General features: G+C 41.7%; 1 protein-coding gene across 1 annotated transcript in view; it reads right to left on the bottom strand.

The window, feature by feature from the left end:
* Positions 1-13,363, bottom strand: part of LOC118496636 (rabankyrin-5-like) — a 70,839-nt gene that overhangs the window by 363 nt on the left and 57,113 nt on the right. The window contains 9 exon segments of the mRNA XM_036033241.1: positions 519-672; positions 927-1,027; positions 2,152-2,338; positions 2,340-2,369; positions 3,301-3,398; positions 5,085-5,284; positions 5,718-5,786; positions 7,186-7,390; positions 13,031-13,196. Coding sequence (XP_035889134.1) covers positions 526-672; positions 927-1,027; positions 2,152-2,338; positions 2,340-2,369; positions 3,301-3,398; positions 5,085-5,284; positions 5,718-5,786; positions 7,186-7,390; positions 13,031-13,196 — 1,203 coding nt within the window. The 3' untranslated portion in view covers positions 519-525.

The raw sequence follows: 13,363 nt of genomic DNA, 5'->3' as shown, positions 1-13,363 counted from the left end.
GGTGTTGAAATCTTAAAGGCATACAGTTACTTTTAATAGCATCTTAATAAAATACTACTATACCAACTATCCACTTGACAAAACACTTCATTCACCCACTCACGTCATTCAAGATCACTTGACGTTGGAGATAAAGGGAAATCCATTTGAAAACACAAAACAATAAATGTTTAACTCTGCATATTTTCCCCCTCAAGCCTTTTTCATAGCTTGTTTGTTGGAATGTTCTTTATCATAACTGGAATTCTTACTCAACTGATTTTAGATTGCCCTTTTTAATGAGATTGTGCAGTTATTGCGCATTGGTTTTGAGAGATTCAAACAAAAGCCAAGTATAGTTCTCATTCTTCACCCCACAAGTGTACGCTCACAAGCAGTTACAGCACCACAGTTGTCCTTTCCAGTCACTGTTCCCCTTCCTCTATTTAACAAGAACAACAGTGTGTTCTACAGGCAAGGCTGTGCTTCTGTACCATCTCCCATCCATGTAACCTGGTGCTGCAGGTGTTCCAGCCTACCTGACGTTTATATCTGCCTGGTGCTCCAGGAGAAACAGTGCACTCTTGCTGTCCTGCCGCTGCATGGCCATGTGCAGCAACGTCTGCCCGTCCGACATGGTGTCGTTGATGCACGCCCCAGAGCCCAGCAGCTGGGCTGCGATCGTGTGCATGCCTAGGAGACAAACAAGCTCTGACTAGTGCATGCCCAGCTTTTCCCACTTCTTCAACATCTTACTACAACAAACACTCTCTAGTTCTTAAACCCAGCAGTTCTCCACTGGACATTACAGGCTTAACCCAAACAAGAAGGTTATTTTACAACCAAGGGATTAGCTCCAAGCCCTCCGCACCTCCCTCCTTCCCTCTCTCCACCTCACCCTTTTTCCATATGTCTACAGATATTAACGGCCTCTGGCACCACCTTACCTGTCCATAATGCCAGGCCCAGCACAGTCTGGTCTCGGGAATCCTTGAGGCTGAAGTCCGGAATAATTTGCAAGTTGTTGGTGGCATGCGGGCATTATTAGCTAAATTTTTTCAAGAAAGGAAAAACAGGGTGGAATGTAAATGTGAGAAAAGAAAACTTGATTTCACCACCCCATGGATCATGTTTAAAGTATCCAAGAGAGCCCTGTCCAGGTAGCAGTTGGCTGGAGTGTCACCCCAATACGCCCAGGGTTGCAGGATTGATTCCCCAGTCAGGACACATACAGGAATCAACCAATGAATACATAAGTGCAGCAGCAAATCAGTGTTACTCTCTTTCCCTTCCTCTCTCTCTAAAATGAATCAGTAAAAAAATTTAAAGTTCTCTTTAAATTTTCTTCCAAGAGAGCAAGAACTCAGTTTTAAACTGACTAGCTAAAATACAAACTGATATATTTTCTTGTGGAGAGTGGAAGCCCAGAAATCTAGTATTTTGGAGGAAAGTTTATGGGGAAAATGCGTTTTTTAAAGCTTAAAACATTGACTCTTCATAAAAGGAAACCAGACTCCACTATGGAAACACACACGTTAATTACTTGATTGTGGAAAAGAGGACCAAAACAACGCCCTGGTGATGTTTTTCTAATACACAATGCCTACGACGTTACAATTCCTGTGGGGACCAAGAAAAGGGGCGCACTCTAAAAACCCCGCTTCCTTCCAGTGCTAAAAAATGCTGGCCTTAGCAGGATGCAGGTGAGAGTACCACAAATTTCAGGAGAGGAGAGGACAGCCCGAGGCTGGCTCAGTGAGGGAAACCTCCTCCACTGCAGGGGCTTCCCTTGGCCTGTCTCTTTGGCTCCTATCTCATGGTTCACCTGCCATGGTGGCGCAGATGACAGGACTGATGGCTCCTGGAGGACCTGCCACAGCAGAGTTCTCAAAACACAGAGCTTGCACCAAAGCAAAGCTTTGCTTGACCTATACTGACATGCCTGGGAAAACACCCCCAAGTAAGAGAGAAGCAGTCAAATGTTCTTAACCCAGTGGGTGAACCAGGCAGGCCCCACCCTAAAAATGTACACTACAGTCGGGAGCCAGAGTACATGCTTATCTAGTTAGACCTGAAAAACTCACTCATGAAAGAAACATCATCTCTGTAATTAACTACTCAAAACCACTGTTCAAATGTCAAAGTAACAGGCAGTAATTCCCAACCACCTACCTTTTTGCTCCAGGATGACAGACACCACATCTGGATGATTATAGGCAATTGCCATGTGCAGCGGCGTCTGCAGATAGACGCTGCCCACTGATGCAGCCTCCTTTGGCAAAGGCAGAGCTTCCTCTGTCTGCAGGTTGGGGTTGGCACCTTGCTGCAGGAGCTCTGCAGTGAGGTTGGCCAGGCCATGGCCGACAGGCTGTGTGCAGCGGAGTTTCTCCCTGAACAGAAACAAATGACCCACATCAGAGCACTTCCAGGCTAGGAGTTACCTTCCCAGCCTAAGTGCTGAAACTCAGGTCCCCAAGTACCAGACACAGCCCTGGGCTTGTCCTGTCACCGGCTGACCTCCATGACTTTTGTGCCACTCCTCCTGGTCTCCTCCCTTGTTTTTGCAATGTCCTCCCAAGCACCCTCCAAATGTCCTGGCTCCTCATCTTCTACATTTCAAATGACCTTCTTAACCACCCTTCATTTTGTTTTTATAATTACTTACAATTATAAAAACAATACATGAATATTATTAAACAACAACAGAGGACTTCCAAGTGGCACTAAACTAAACACTGGAAACTGGAAGAGCCTCACGGTCACAGCCCCAGAGACGCGCAGTGCCTTCCTCCCACGTGGCCTGCACGTCTCTCAGCCCCACCAGTGCGCCACACCCTGCTTCCCCGACCTACTCTGTCAACATGACCAAGACCACCTCCCCCACTTTTCACAATTAAAAACATTTTAAGTTGGTGTTATAGGTACTTGATTCAATATTCAAAAGCTGTAAGAATATTCAGTGAAAGGAAGTTTCCTTTCACCCCTTGCCCCCACCGCCTAATTATCCTCTCCTGTAGAAACCACTCACTAGTTTCCTGTTTCTCTCCAGTGACAGAATATTCACAGAACTACACATGCACACATGCACGTATGTGTGTATTTGTACATGCAGTTTAGGACAGGATATAGCACAAATGCCTAGGAAATGGTCTCTGAGTGAATCAACCAGTATTTGAGGATAAAAGCATCTGTTTCACTCTGGTTTTTAAATCATGTGTATATATATTACTTTGACAAAAACTAGAAAAAAGAATCCGTTCCATTGTCCCCTACACATCTGCCACTGCCATTTCTCTGCCCTGGCTGCCCTGTCACACTTACCCACTTGTTTCTGTGGTTGACGTGGGCACCGCTGGTTGCCAGGAAAAGAGCTGCTGCCTCATTTCCTGCTTCAGCTGCCCGCTGCAGTAAGCAATTTCCTAGGAGAAAATGGGCATATTCATTCTTCCCTTTGCATACAAATGAGGTCCAGTTCCACACCGCCCCGCGCCCTGACCTTCCCCACCTTCACAACTGACAAGCCCACACCTGAAGGCCACACTGGCACTCTCTGTACATGGTCAAAGAGGCTACGATGAGTGTGGGTGGAGCAAAGAATGCACATTTTTCAAGTACATAGCAAACATTTTTAAAAATGAGTAAAAGTTGCCCTGGCTGGTGTAGCTCAGTGGATTGATCACAGGCTGCGAACCAAAGCATCACAGGTTCGATTCCCAGTCAGGGCACATGCCTGGGTTGCAGGCCACGGCCCCCAGCAACTGCACATTGATGTTTCTCTCTCTCTCTTTCTCCCTCCCTTCCCTCTCTAAAAAAATTAATAAATCTTAAAAAAAATCTTAAAAAAATGAGTAAAAGTTGAACAATCCTGAATATCAAATAACCAATCTCATATGCCACTCTTATAAATATGATTGAATCAGAAATCAGTAAAATCATGACAACCAACATACATTTATAAAAAGCAATTTAGTAACAATCTCATTTCCAGAGGTCTTCAGTCTAAAACGCACTTCTATACGCCCTGTCCTACAGCTTTTTACCACTGCATTGGCTTTTATGTCACCCAGAACGGTGATTTCATGTGACCTTCATTCTAAATTAATTAATTTCTTTTAGAATATGGGCTGTTTAATATCCATCTTTTTTTGGCCACTTCCCTTCATCAGTGGCACCAACCCATACTTGATACATTGCTAGTACTCAGTACTGAATTACATGGAACCCCTCTCCTTAAATTTTGCATGGTAAAATTGTGTTCGGATTTCTCAGCACCATACAGTCAGAGACATTCGCCACCGTTCAAAATGCCTCTGCAGACTGTCCTGGCTGTTTCAAAGCTCAAAGCTCTGATACAGAGCTTCTGCAGCTGTTCCGGCTCTTTGGGAGCCTCCAGCTTAGACATGACAACTGCGGGAGGGGAGACTTTAACAATGCTTACTTGGCGGTGTCCGCTGGCAGAAAGGTGGCTTATTATTAACACATCTTTAAAATGTTTTTCAGTTTTAATTTCTAATACAATAAATATTGAAAACACAATCCACCAAAACGAAAGCTCTTTGGGATAATTTTTTTTTAATCCTCACCCAAGGACATTTTTCCTCTGCTTTCAGAGAGTGAGGGAGAGAGAGAAATATCAATGTGAAAGAGAAACATCGACTGGCTGCCTCCTATACATGCCTGGATCAGGGATCGTACGTACGCAGATCCCTAAGGGGATCGAACCCTCAACCAGGGTATGTGCCCTGACGGGGAACTGAATCCACAACCTTTCAGTTACAGGACAGCACTCCAACTGACTGAGCCACACCGGCCAGGGTGGGATATAATTTTTAAGAGGGTAAAGGAGTTCTGAGTCCAAAAAGTCTGAAACTCACTGCATTAAATAACTGGAAGTGTTTCAGCTTAATAGACACAACTCACACAGAGGGGCTAAATTTTTTTGAAGCATAAGATTAAAATAACTTGGACTTACACTACAGGTAAAATTAAGTACAAAACACTTCTCATAATAATATGTCACTCAGTCTCTAAATTTTGGGTAGAACAGACACACAGTTTCATGAGCCTCTGGAGTAGGGCACCAGCTCTCACGATCCCTCCTTTACCTGACACCGCATCGGGGGCATTGGTGTTGCTGCCACGCTGAATGAGTCTGGCTGCAAAGCTGTTTTCATCGAATGAGGTCCCATTTACCACAGGGAGGTCTTCAAAGGGGTTTACAGACTGGTCGGATGACACAGTGATGTACTGCACTGCAAGCCACAGAGCTGTGCTGCCCTCGTGGTCTTTCAGTTCTAAATCTAATCTGAAATAAGGAAGCAATGTGAATAGCAAGCACATTCTTAGACACTATGCTGACAACAGCTTCATTCTTTTTCTTTATACTTTTTAAGTGATCTTTTTTTTAAAAGATTTTATTTATTTTTAGTGAGAGGGGAAGGGAAGGAGAAAGAGAGGGAGAGAAACATCAATGTGTGGTGGCTTTTCACATGTCCCCTATTGGGAACTTGGCCTGTAACCCAGGCATGTGCCCTGACTGGGAATTGAACCGGCGACCCTTTGGTTTGAAGGCCGGCACTTAATCCACTGAGCCACACCAGCCAGGGCTAAGTGATCATTTTTAAAATGTACTTTTACTTATTAAAATTTATAACACTAAAAGACATTTAAAAATTATTTTTCACTCACAATCCCACCCTCACAACTGCTTTTTCATTTCTCCAGGTCTCCCTACGTACTGTTTACACTGCAGCAACTGATTGAACACGTATTCATTCCTGGCCATGATGGACAAGTGTAAGGGAGTCCTGCAGGATGAAGGAGAAGGGGTGTCAGTCAGAATGGGCCCAATTACTCCTAGCAGGAGACTAGAATCCTAGGCAGAATCAACATCCACAAGAAATTCCACATTTCTGCAACAATGTCTTTTCTACCCAGGGCAGTTTTCTAAAAAAAACGACCAAGTACCAAATAAAATGGGTTTGCTGATATGTTACCATTTATGCAGTAGCCAAAAGGATAAGAATCAATAAAAGCAAGAGACACAAATACTCTAAGTGTCAGTATTTAATTGGATGTTTTTAAAAGAGCAGTTTCTACCATAGGTACACATATTTCCCCTGACCTGTCCTCCACAATTCCGAAAAGAAATTTTCTTCCCATAATTCTCTGTTATACCCAAACACAGTCAGACTGGCCATAGGCAGGAACTGATCAAAGTGGCAACTGACTACCCTTTGCTGTTTTATTTAGCCCTTGTGTGCCCTGAAGGAGACTGCCACACAGAGCACAGGGACCCCAGGCTGGCATCTATCTCAGAGTCACAGACTGTTAGAGTTTACTGCGGTTGGGGGAAAAAAATGAAGAATCAACAGAGGGGGGAAAAAAAAGAAAGTGATTATTTTGGGGTAATAAAATGACTATCACATGATACTGACAGTTCATGGAGACCCATCTTATTTAAGTATTTTGTCTACCACACAAATCTATTTACCTATTCTGACTTTACCAAACTTTTTTATTTTTTGAGGGTTTTCAAAGGTACAAAATACTGAGCTGCTATGGTTCAAAGTGAGTCCAACTTGTTGGTGATTCAGATGGCTTCATTCCTCCTCACTGCCTCCCACACTGCTGTCCTAAAGACAAGCAGCCCTTTCTTAGGTTCTAAACCACAAGGAATCCTCAACTAATATTTCTGCAAAGGGGCAAAAGAACACGACTGCTCCTGACAAATATGCAAAGAGCAGTGCTGTGGAAGAAATGGCAAGCTGTGCAGATGGTGTTGTCTAAAGTGGAGTATTTACAAGAAGGCAGAACTGGGTTTAATACAGAGAACTTCCCAATAATTAGACCTCACAGAGATACAGCTGACTGCCTCAAGAAGGTGTGTTCCACTTCTTCAGTTTACCTAAGCAACTCTAAGAAGTTCTGTTGGAGAGCTGAACTAGATGACCACTGTGATGATGATAGAAATTGCTTAAAAATCCAAGGACCTCAGTTATTCAGGATGGAAATGGTTTCCCCAAATGCCTCTGGCCTTAGTCATGTCTCTCATTTACATAACAAATTAATGTCTGTGCCTTTAATAAAAATCAGATCGAATAATGCCAAACTAAACAACACCAAGTCTCTGTCTGCCAGTTACACATCAACATAAATAACACTCTGGAAATGGTGCTAAGACAGTCTATTTGACCCCCAACTTACCTGCCCTTGCTGTCCTGCATGTTAGGGTTAGCACCAGCCTGCAGGAGGGCCTCTGCAATCTGTGCCATCGCAGACATCACATCTGCTGAGTGTTTCCTGGGACTGTACAATGCCACCAGGTGCAACGGTGTCTCCTGAGCACCCAAGGTAGCAGCATTGACGAGGGCCCCATTCTTAATGAGGAAAGTGGAAGCGAAGACATCTCCTGGAAAAGAAATAACAGAAGAAAATGGTCACAGAGGACAATACCCAGAGCAAGTTATTCTGGCTAACGTTGCCTCAAAAAGGACAGAGAGAAGCACTGGGTGTGTCTGAAGCAGAACCTCTCAGGACACCTAGAGGTGGGAACTCAGCATTGAGATCACAGAATTACATACTTGAATTCAAAAGGCTTCGTTCAATTTCTGATCCATGTTATCTGTCCTGCCCCCTCACTCAGTATCACTTCACTCTTAAGTATACCAGGTTCCTGTCCTTCAAGAGCCTCTCCTGTTCATCAGCTCTCAAAAGAGTTCCAGATTTCTCCCCAAAAGAATTTATTTCCCTCTCATTCCCTCCCCAGTCTATATGCAAGCCACACCTGCCTTCTACCTGCTGCATTTGCCTACAGGTTCCTCTTCAGATGAAGACCACGTCTGATTTATTCATTGTGATTATAATGATTCTTTTTTCTCAATCTTATTATATGCAAACACAATAGTCTAAACAATAAGTTTACAACTGAATATTTGAATAAACAATCTGTACACATTATCGTTTACAAAAAAGTTCACGTGGTAAATTAACTGGATGTAAAAAACAAAACTTCTTTCTAATTCTTAGTGTATTACACGTAAAGAAGCTAACCAGGACTATCAAGTATCAAATTGAAACTGAGTAACTTACATAAAAATCAAATGACTTCAACAGTTTCAGGCTACCACTTTGCCTATTTAGCAAAATAGTTCTGTATGAGGGAAAAGAACTACCTTGACATCCTGACAAAAGGCCAAGAAGTAAGTTACATAAAGATATTCAAGGTATATAATTCTGAGAATATCTTATCATAGACTAGCAAAGAATAGCTGACTCTAGATTGGTTGTGAATACATGGTTAAATTCAGAACCAAGCTAGCTGACAAGTGGCAATGTAATGTTATAAATACTTGTAGAAAACCAGTTAAAGTATCTTGTCAAGGTATCTTGGAGGGTGATAGGGATTAAGGAATTAAGTTTATTGTAAGATTACTTAAAGTTCGATCTTCCTAGATTTAGTTCAATTTATAATTTAAAATATGCATAAATCACTACAAAGAATTAACATTTCTTAAGAAAATAAGGCAAGAATGACAATGCATCATAAGATAATAAACTATTAACAGAGATGTCATCCAGGTATAAATGCACAATGCATGTGCTGAGACATTTCAGCAGGGGGGAAGCAACTGTTTCCTCCAGTGGCCTCCACGTAGCCCAATGAGCTCACAGCTGCGCAGTCTCTCAAATCAGACTCATCCACACTTTGACAGTCTACCTGCCTGACTTTGGTGGGTGTGCCAGAGTACATATCTTGGTCATCCCAAGAGTTCATCTGGGATTGAGAGGTACTTTCCATAGATTCTGCCCCATTTTGCCAAGGTTGATACAGGGTTAATTTCTTGCAAATCACACCCTTCTTTAGCTGGAAGATCCCCCAAATGCAGAGCAACCTCCCAGGTTGATTTGCTGGTCCCATGATCATTGATTGTACTTCTTAAATTCGCTGGAGGTCTTGGGATGAATGCCAGGTTGTTAAAGGCGCTTTGGAACTTATTCAAGATATCGATTATAAGCAACGATACTCTTTCCATAGTTGATCTGTTTTGTCTTTGAATCAGGAAACTTTCATCTGTTTCTAATTCTGTTCATGTTGTAGACCACACTCCTTTGAGTCACAATTTCCAGATAATGATTTTCCTCCTAAAGTCACTGGTGAGAGGTTTTCCTTTGGTATCTTGCAATCATTTCATCTTCTTCAACTATACTTATGTCGTCTAAATATCCAGAGTGAGGCTTACCATTTCAGGAGTGGCCAAACTCCAATCTGTTATCAATACTCCTATGTTCATTTTCATTGAAAGTAGGGTTTCACTGGGTCTTCAGTGAACATGGATTTCAAAATCATCTGGTTTTCAACAATTCACCGTGCTTTGTACTCTCCTCCAAGGGACCATCCTGCCGGGGAACGTGAGCTGGCACTGAGGTGGCTAGGCCACCACAGGCCCCTCAGGTGCTGATTAGTCCACGTCTCATTTGTTTTTGTATTCACCACTGTCTTATACAAAACAGGCACCAGGGCAATGTTTGGAAAGAAAATTAATTGACTGGTCAAGGCTATTAAGTTCCACTTTACAGACTGGCTCTAATTCCAATTAATTATACCTTCAGGTAACTTAAGACTTCTCTAATTAACACATTCTGAAATATTCTCTCTCTTCTGCCCCGTTTTTTCTTAGGGGCTGGGGGACGATGCAATCTTTACCATCGTCATGTGCAAGGACCAAAGCTTAGATAGAGCTCTTTACAACAGGGTGTCGGCAGAGCTCTGAAAGCGCCTGGTAACACACATCAGGGGGCCACGCTGAGTCGGGCCACTGGTCTCGGCACATGGATATCCACACACACAGTGGGGTCCTCACTGGGGCTCTAATGTAGTAGGAACAGCCCCCACAGAGATTCAGACTAGGAGAATGTATGTAAACACAATACATTAGCAAGAGAATAAAATATCCTAGAGAAAGCCACTTACATTCTGTAAGTGGGAAGAAAATTTAGAGTTTAGGACGAAAAACTTTAAAATAATAATATAATATATAAGGACACTGGGGGAAAGATGGAATGTGGTTCCATTACCTTTAAGGTTGTCATATATTCCATATTAAGAGGTAAATAGATAGTAAAGACAAAATAATATAGATTAATAAAAAACTTATCATACATTACACATACAGAAGATAAACTGGGTAGTCCTGCATATAGAAATAAGGGTACAACCTTTCAATGCTTGGATTCAGGTGGAAAAGTATAATAAAATTTTCTATATTTGAACCCTTTTAAAAGAATTATAGCTTTTAGATTAGATTTAATAAGAACCAAAATTTTGGGGTTTGGTTCTGCTTTTTTTTTTTACTTAAACATATATATGTACATATACCTATGGACCCCAAAAAGTTACTGAGGAAATGCTGGAAATTGAAAATTTATGATGTTTCACATTAAAAGAAAGTCAGCCCATAGGTACAAAACCTAGAGAAAAAAGATAACTGACAACAAAAGAGCAGAACAAAGAGAGGGAATAGAAAACACCAAAAGGACCATTTATGAAGTTCCTGTCACTATGATAACTTCTAATACATTTCAGAAAGATTTCTATAAAAAACAGTTAAAATTAAAACGGACACTTAAATGTTTCCGTTACTTTATCATCTCATTCACAACACTGTCAGGTATAGGAGGCATTATTATGACTTGTCCACATAAAAATATTCCTACCAACAGAGTTGACATTAAAAATCCCACATACAATTTTTTTCTTTCACTGCAGCTCCACGGTGGAAGTTTTGGAACAGCCAGTAACTTTCATTACTTAATTAATACAAACTGTGTCTTATGCTGTGCCCACTGGTGACATAATTTGCAAACCTACAAACCATTACACAGGAGCATCCTATTTGAGAGACACTGATTGATGTTCACTGTTACAGAAAATCAGCACAAGAAGAACTAGCTTTTTTAAAAAGCGAGGATTCATCATCTTGCCCACATCTAGCTAATCAGAAGAGATGGCTTCCCGCTGACCATGCACATACCTCCTGTGGACTCACCCACAAGACACTGGCTGCCTATTGCATTCTGGACACAAACTGATCGGTATACTTGGTTACTTGAGTGATCACTGACTATTTTGTTTATAGATTCTAACATGTGTCCAGAAACATTCCTAAATCTCATGTATGAAAGATCTTCACTCTTATAATGAACTTAAAGTAAGGTTAACAGCTCTAGTTGAGGAAGGAAAAGTGAAAAAACTTCCTACAGGATTGGAGCTAGTAGCAACACTCCACCACAGGGCTAAGGTGAGATCCACAGGCTGACCCTACCACACATAGTCACTGTGTGAGGTGTGCTGCCAACGTGGTCTCTCATCCTCCCAACAACCAGTAGAGAAATGAGTCCCACTTTACAATGAGGAAAGGGAGACCCAAGTGGTTAAGTGACTTGTCCAATGAGCCAGGATTCTAACCATGGTACATCCAAGCTCCAATGCCAGTGCTGTGTCCACTACACTGTGCCACACTCTCCAAAAATTAGCAGCAATCAAGTTTACCCACACTGCAATCCATAGGCTTGCAGGCAACTGATAAATTCAGAGTGGAAAATTAAATCATCTGAAAATAAGCATCAAGAATGCATCACCAATTCTTGGCAGTTCCTGTAACTAAGCAATCACCAAAATATTTAATAACTCATCAAAGATGTTTTTTCATCACACATAAGAATTTAACTCCCTAAGAGGAAAGAAACATAATTCTGAGGTTGTTTTTTTAGTAACATGTCTATTTGTTTCCAAAATAAACATCTCAGACACTAAACAGTATGGGAAAGAATAATTCCCTGTGTGGTAGTAATTCTCCCCACTGAACACACACCCATTGCTAAGCACCCAAAGGCTTTGCATGGCGTAGAGTGGTGCTTGGGAAAAATGCGTCTGCTCTTGACACTGATGTACTCTAAGGATTTCCTCCCTGATGATGAACACATTTTTCCTTTCCATCAGCCAGCAAGCTTAACACTCTAGCACATGGCTTAGGGGGATATTTATATTACTAAAAACCTTTCCCCAAAAAGGGCAAAGCCACAGCTGCAACAGAACCATATTTGAAATAACTACATTCTATCCATTAAAAGCAACCTGTGAATGACAGAAGCGTAGCAGAGACAGTAATACCACAATAATGCATAACTGAAAGGGTAAATATGCATGATTAAGATGTGGGGGAGCCAGTACACTTTGTCTTTGATGTCCACATGTAAACAAAAAAGGGGCCAATTACTTCAAGCAAGTCCTCTGTCTCTCTACAAAATTAAGGCTTTGGCATTTTTGAAAGTTTTCAGTCTATACTGGAATGCTATCTCTACAGCTTTCCACCCTGTCAAAATGACAACTGCAAAGTACAGGCAGGCAGGGTCCATTTGGGACTTAAGAATTAATAAGGTCATGGGAAAAACAAAACAGAGTCAGACAAGACATACTTTTTTTCCCTTGAAAAGTAAATTCATTAAGATTAAAATGTTCTGATCTTAATTCTATCACTTCTATATTCTTCCCACTACTAACAACTATGTACTCAAAATATAGCTACAATTTATAAGGTTTGCTTGTAGCTACAAAAACAGAATGAACCTTAATCACTTTGCCATGACAGAAGAGAAGAGAACTCTGAACCTAAGAATATGTTTAAACATTTGTGGTTTAGATACTGTTCCTCTCTTACAGTAACTGTTACAAGTAAAGTCTTCCTAGCACAATTCCTGGAGAAAGATCTTAAAAAGCAAACAAATCAATGGCTTACAAGCGAAAGGTACCTCTCTACCCTTTCTTCTGGAGCCCCGCCGACACTAGGAAGAGCCTCACCAACAAGGCACAGGCAACCGTTCAGCAGTCCCTCCCTGACACGCTGATCACAAATTCCCAGTCATGTAGCCCCTGAGTACAGACTTGAGAAGCCTTTATGAACTATGGAACAGGGTCAGAGCATCTTCAAAAATTACCTGGATGTGAGTAAAATTGCCTGCAGAGAAAAAAATAAAATACACTTCTTCCTACCTCTTTGGATTCCTTTATGTAACAAGCTCCAGCCATTCTTATCTACCATGTCCACGTCAGCCTTGTGACTAACCAGCGTGGTGGCAATACTTTCTAGTCGTCGTGAAAGAGCTAGGTCTAAGGCAAGATCTCCATTATGGTCCAATTCATTCAGCTTCCCAGGGAGCTGCACAGATAAATTTGTAAATTAGCACCCAGCCAGTAGAGGATTCAACTGATTTTAATCTCTCCCACCTTGATTCTTAAGTATCATCTCTTATGAAAATGTGAAAATTTAGCTCACTCCCCAAATTCAACTGAATTGGCAAACTTCTCTCAGGACTCCTCAGGGCA

The sequence above is a fragment of the Phyllostomus discolor genome, chromosome 8, assembly GCF_004126475.2.
Source record: "Phyllostomus discolor isolate MPI-MPIP mPhyDis1 chromosome 8, mPhyDis1.pri.v3, whole genome shotgun sequence".
Lineage (NCBI taxonomy): Eukaryota > Metazoa > Chordata > Mammalia > Chiroptera > Phyllostomidae > Phyllostomus > Phyllostomus discolor.
This window is presented reverse-complemented; position numbering and strand designations above follow the sequence as displayed.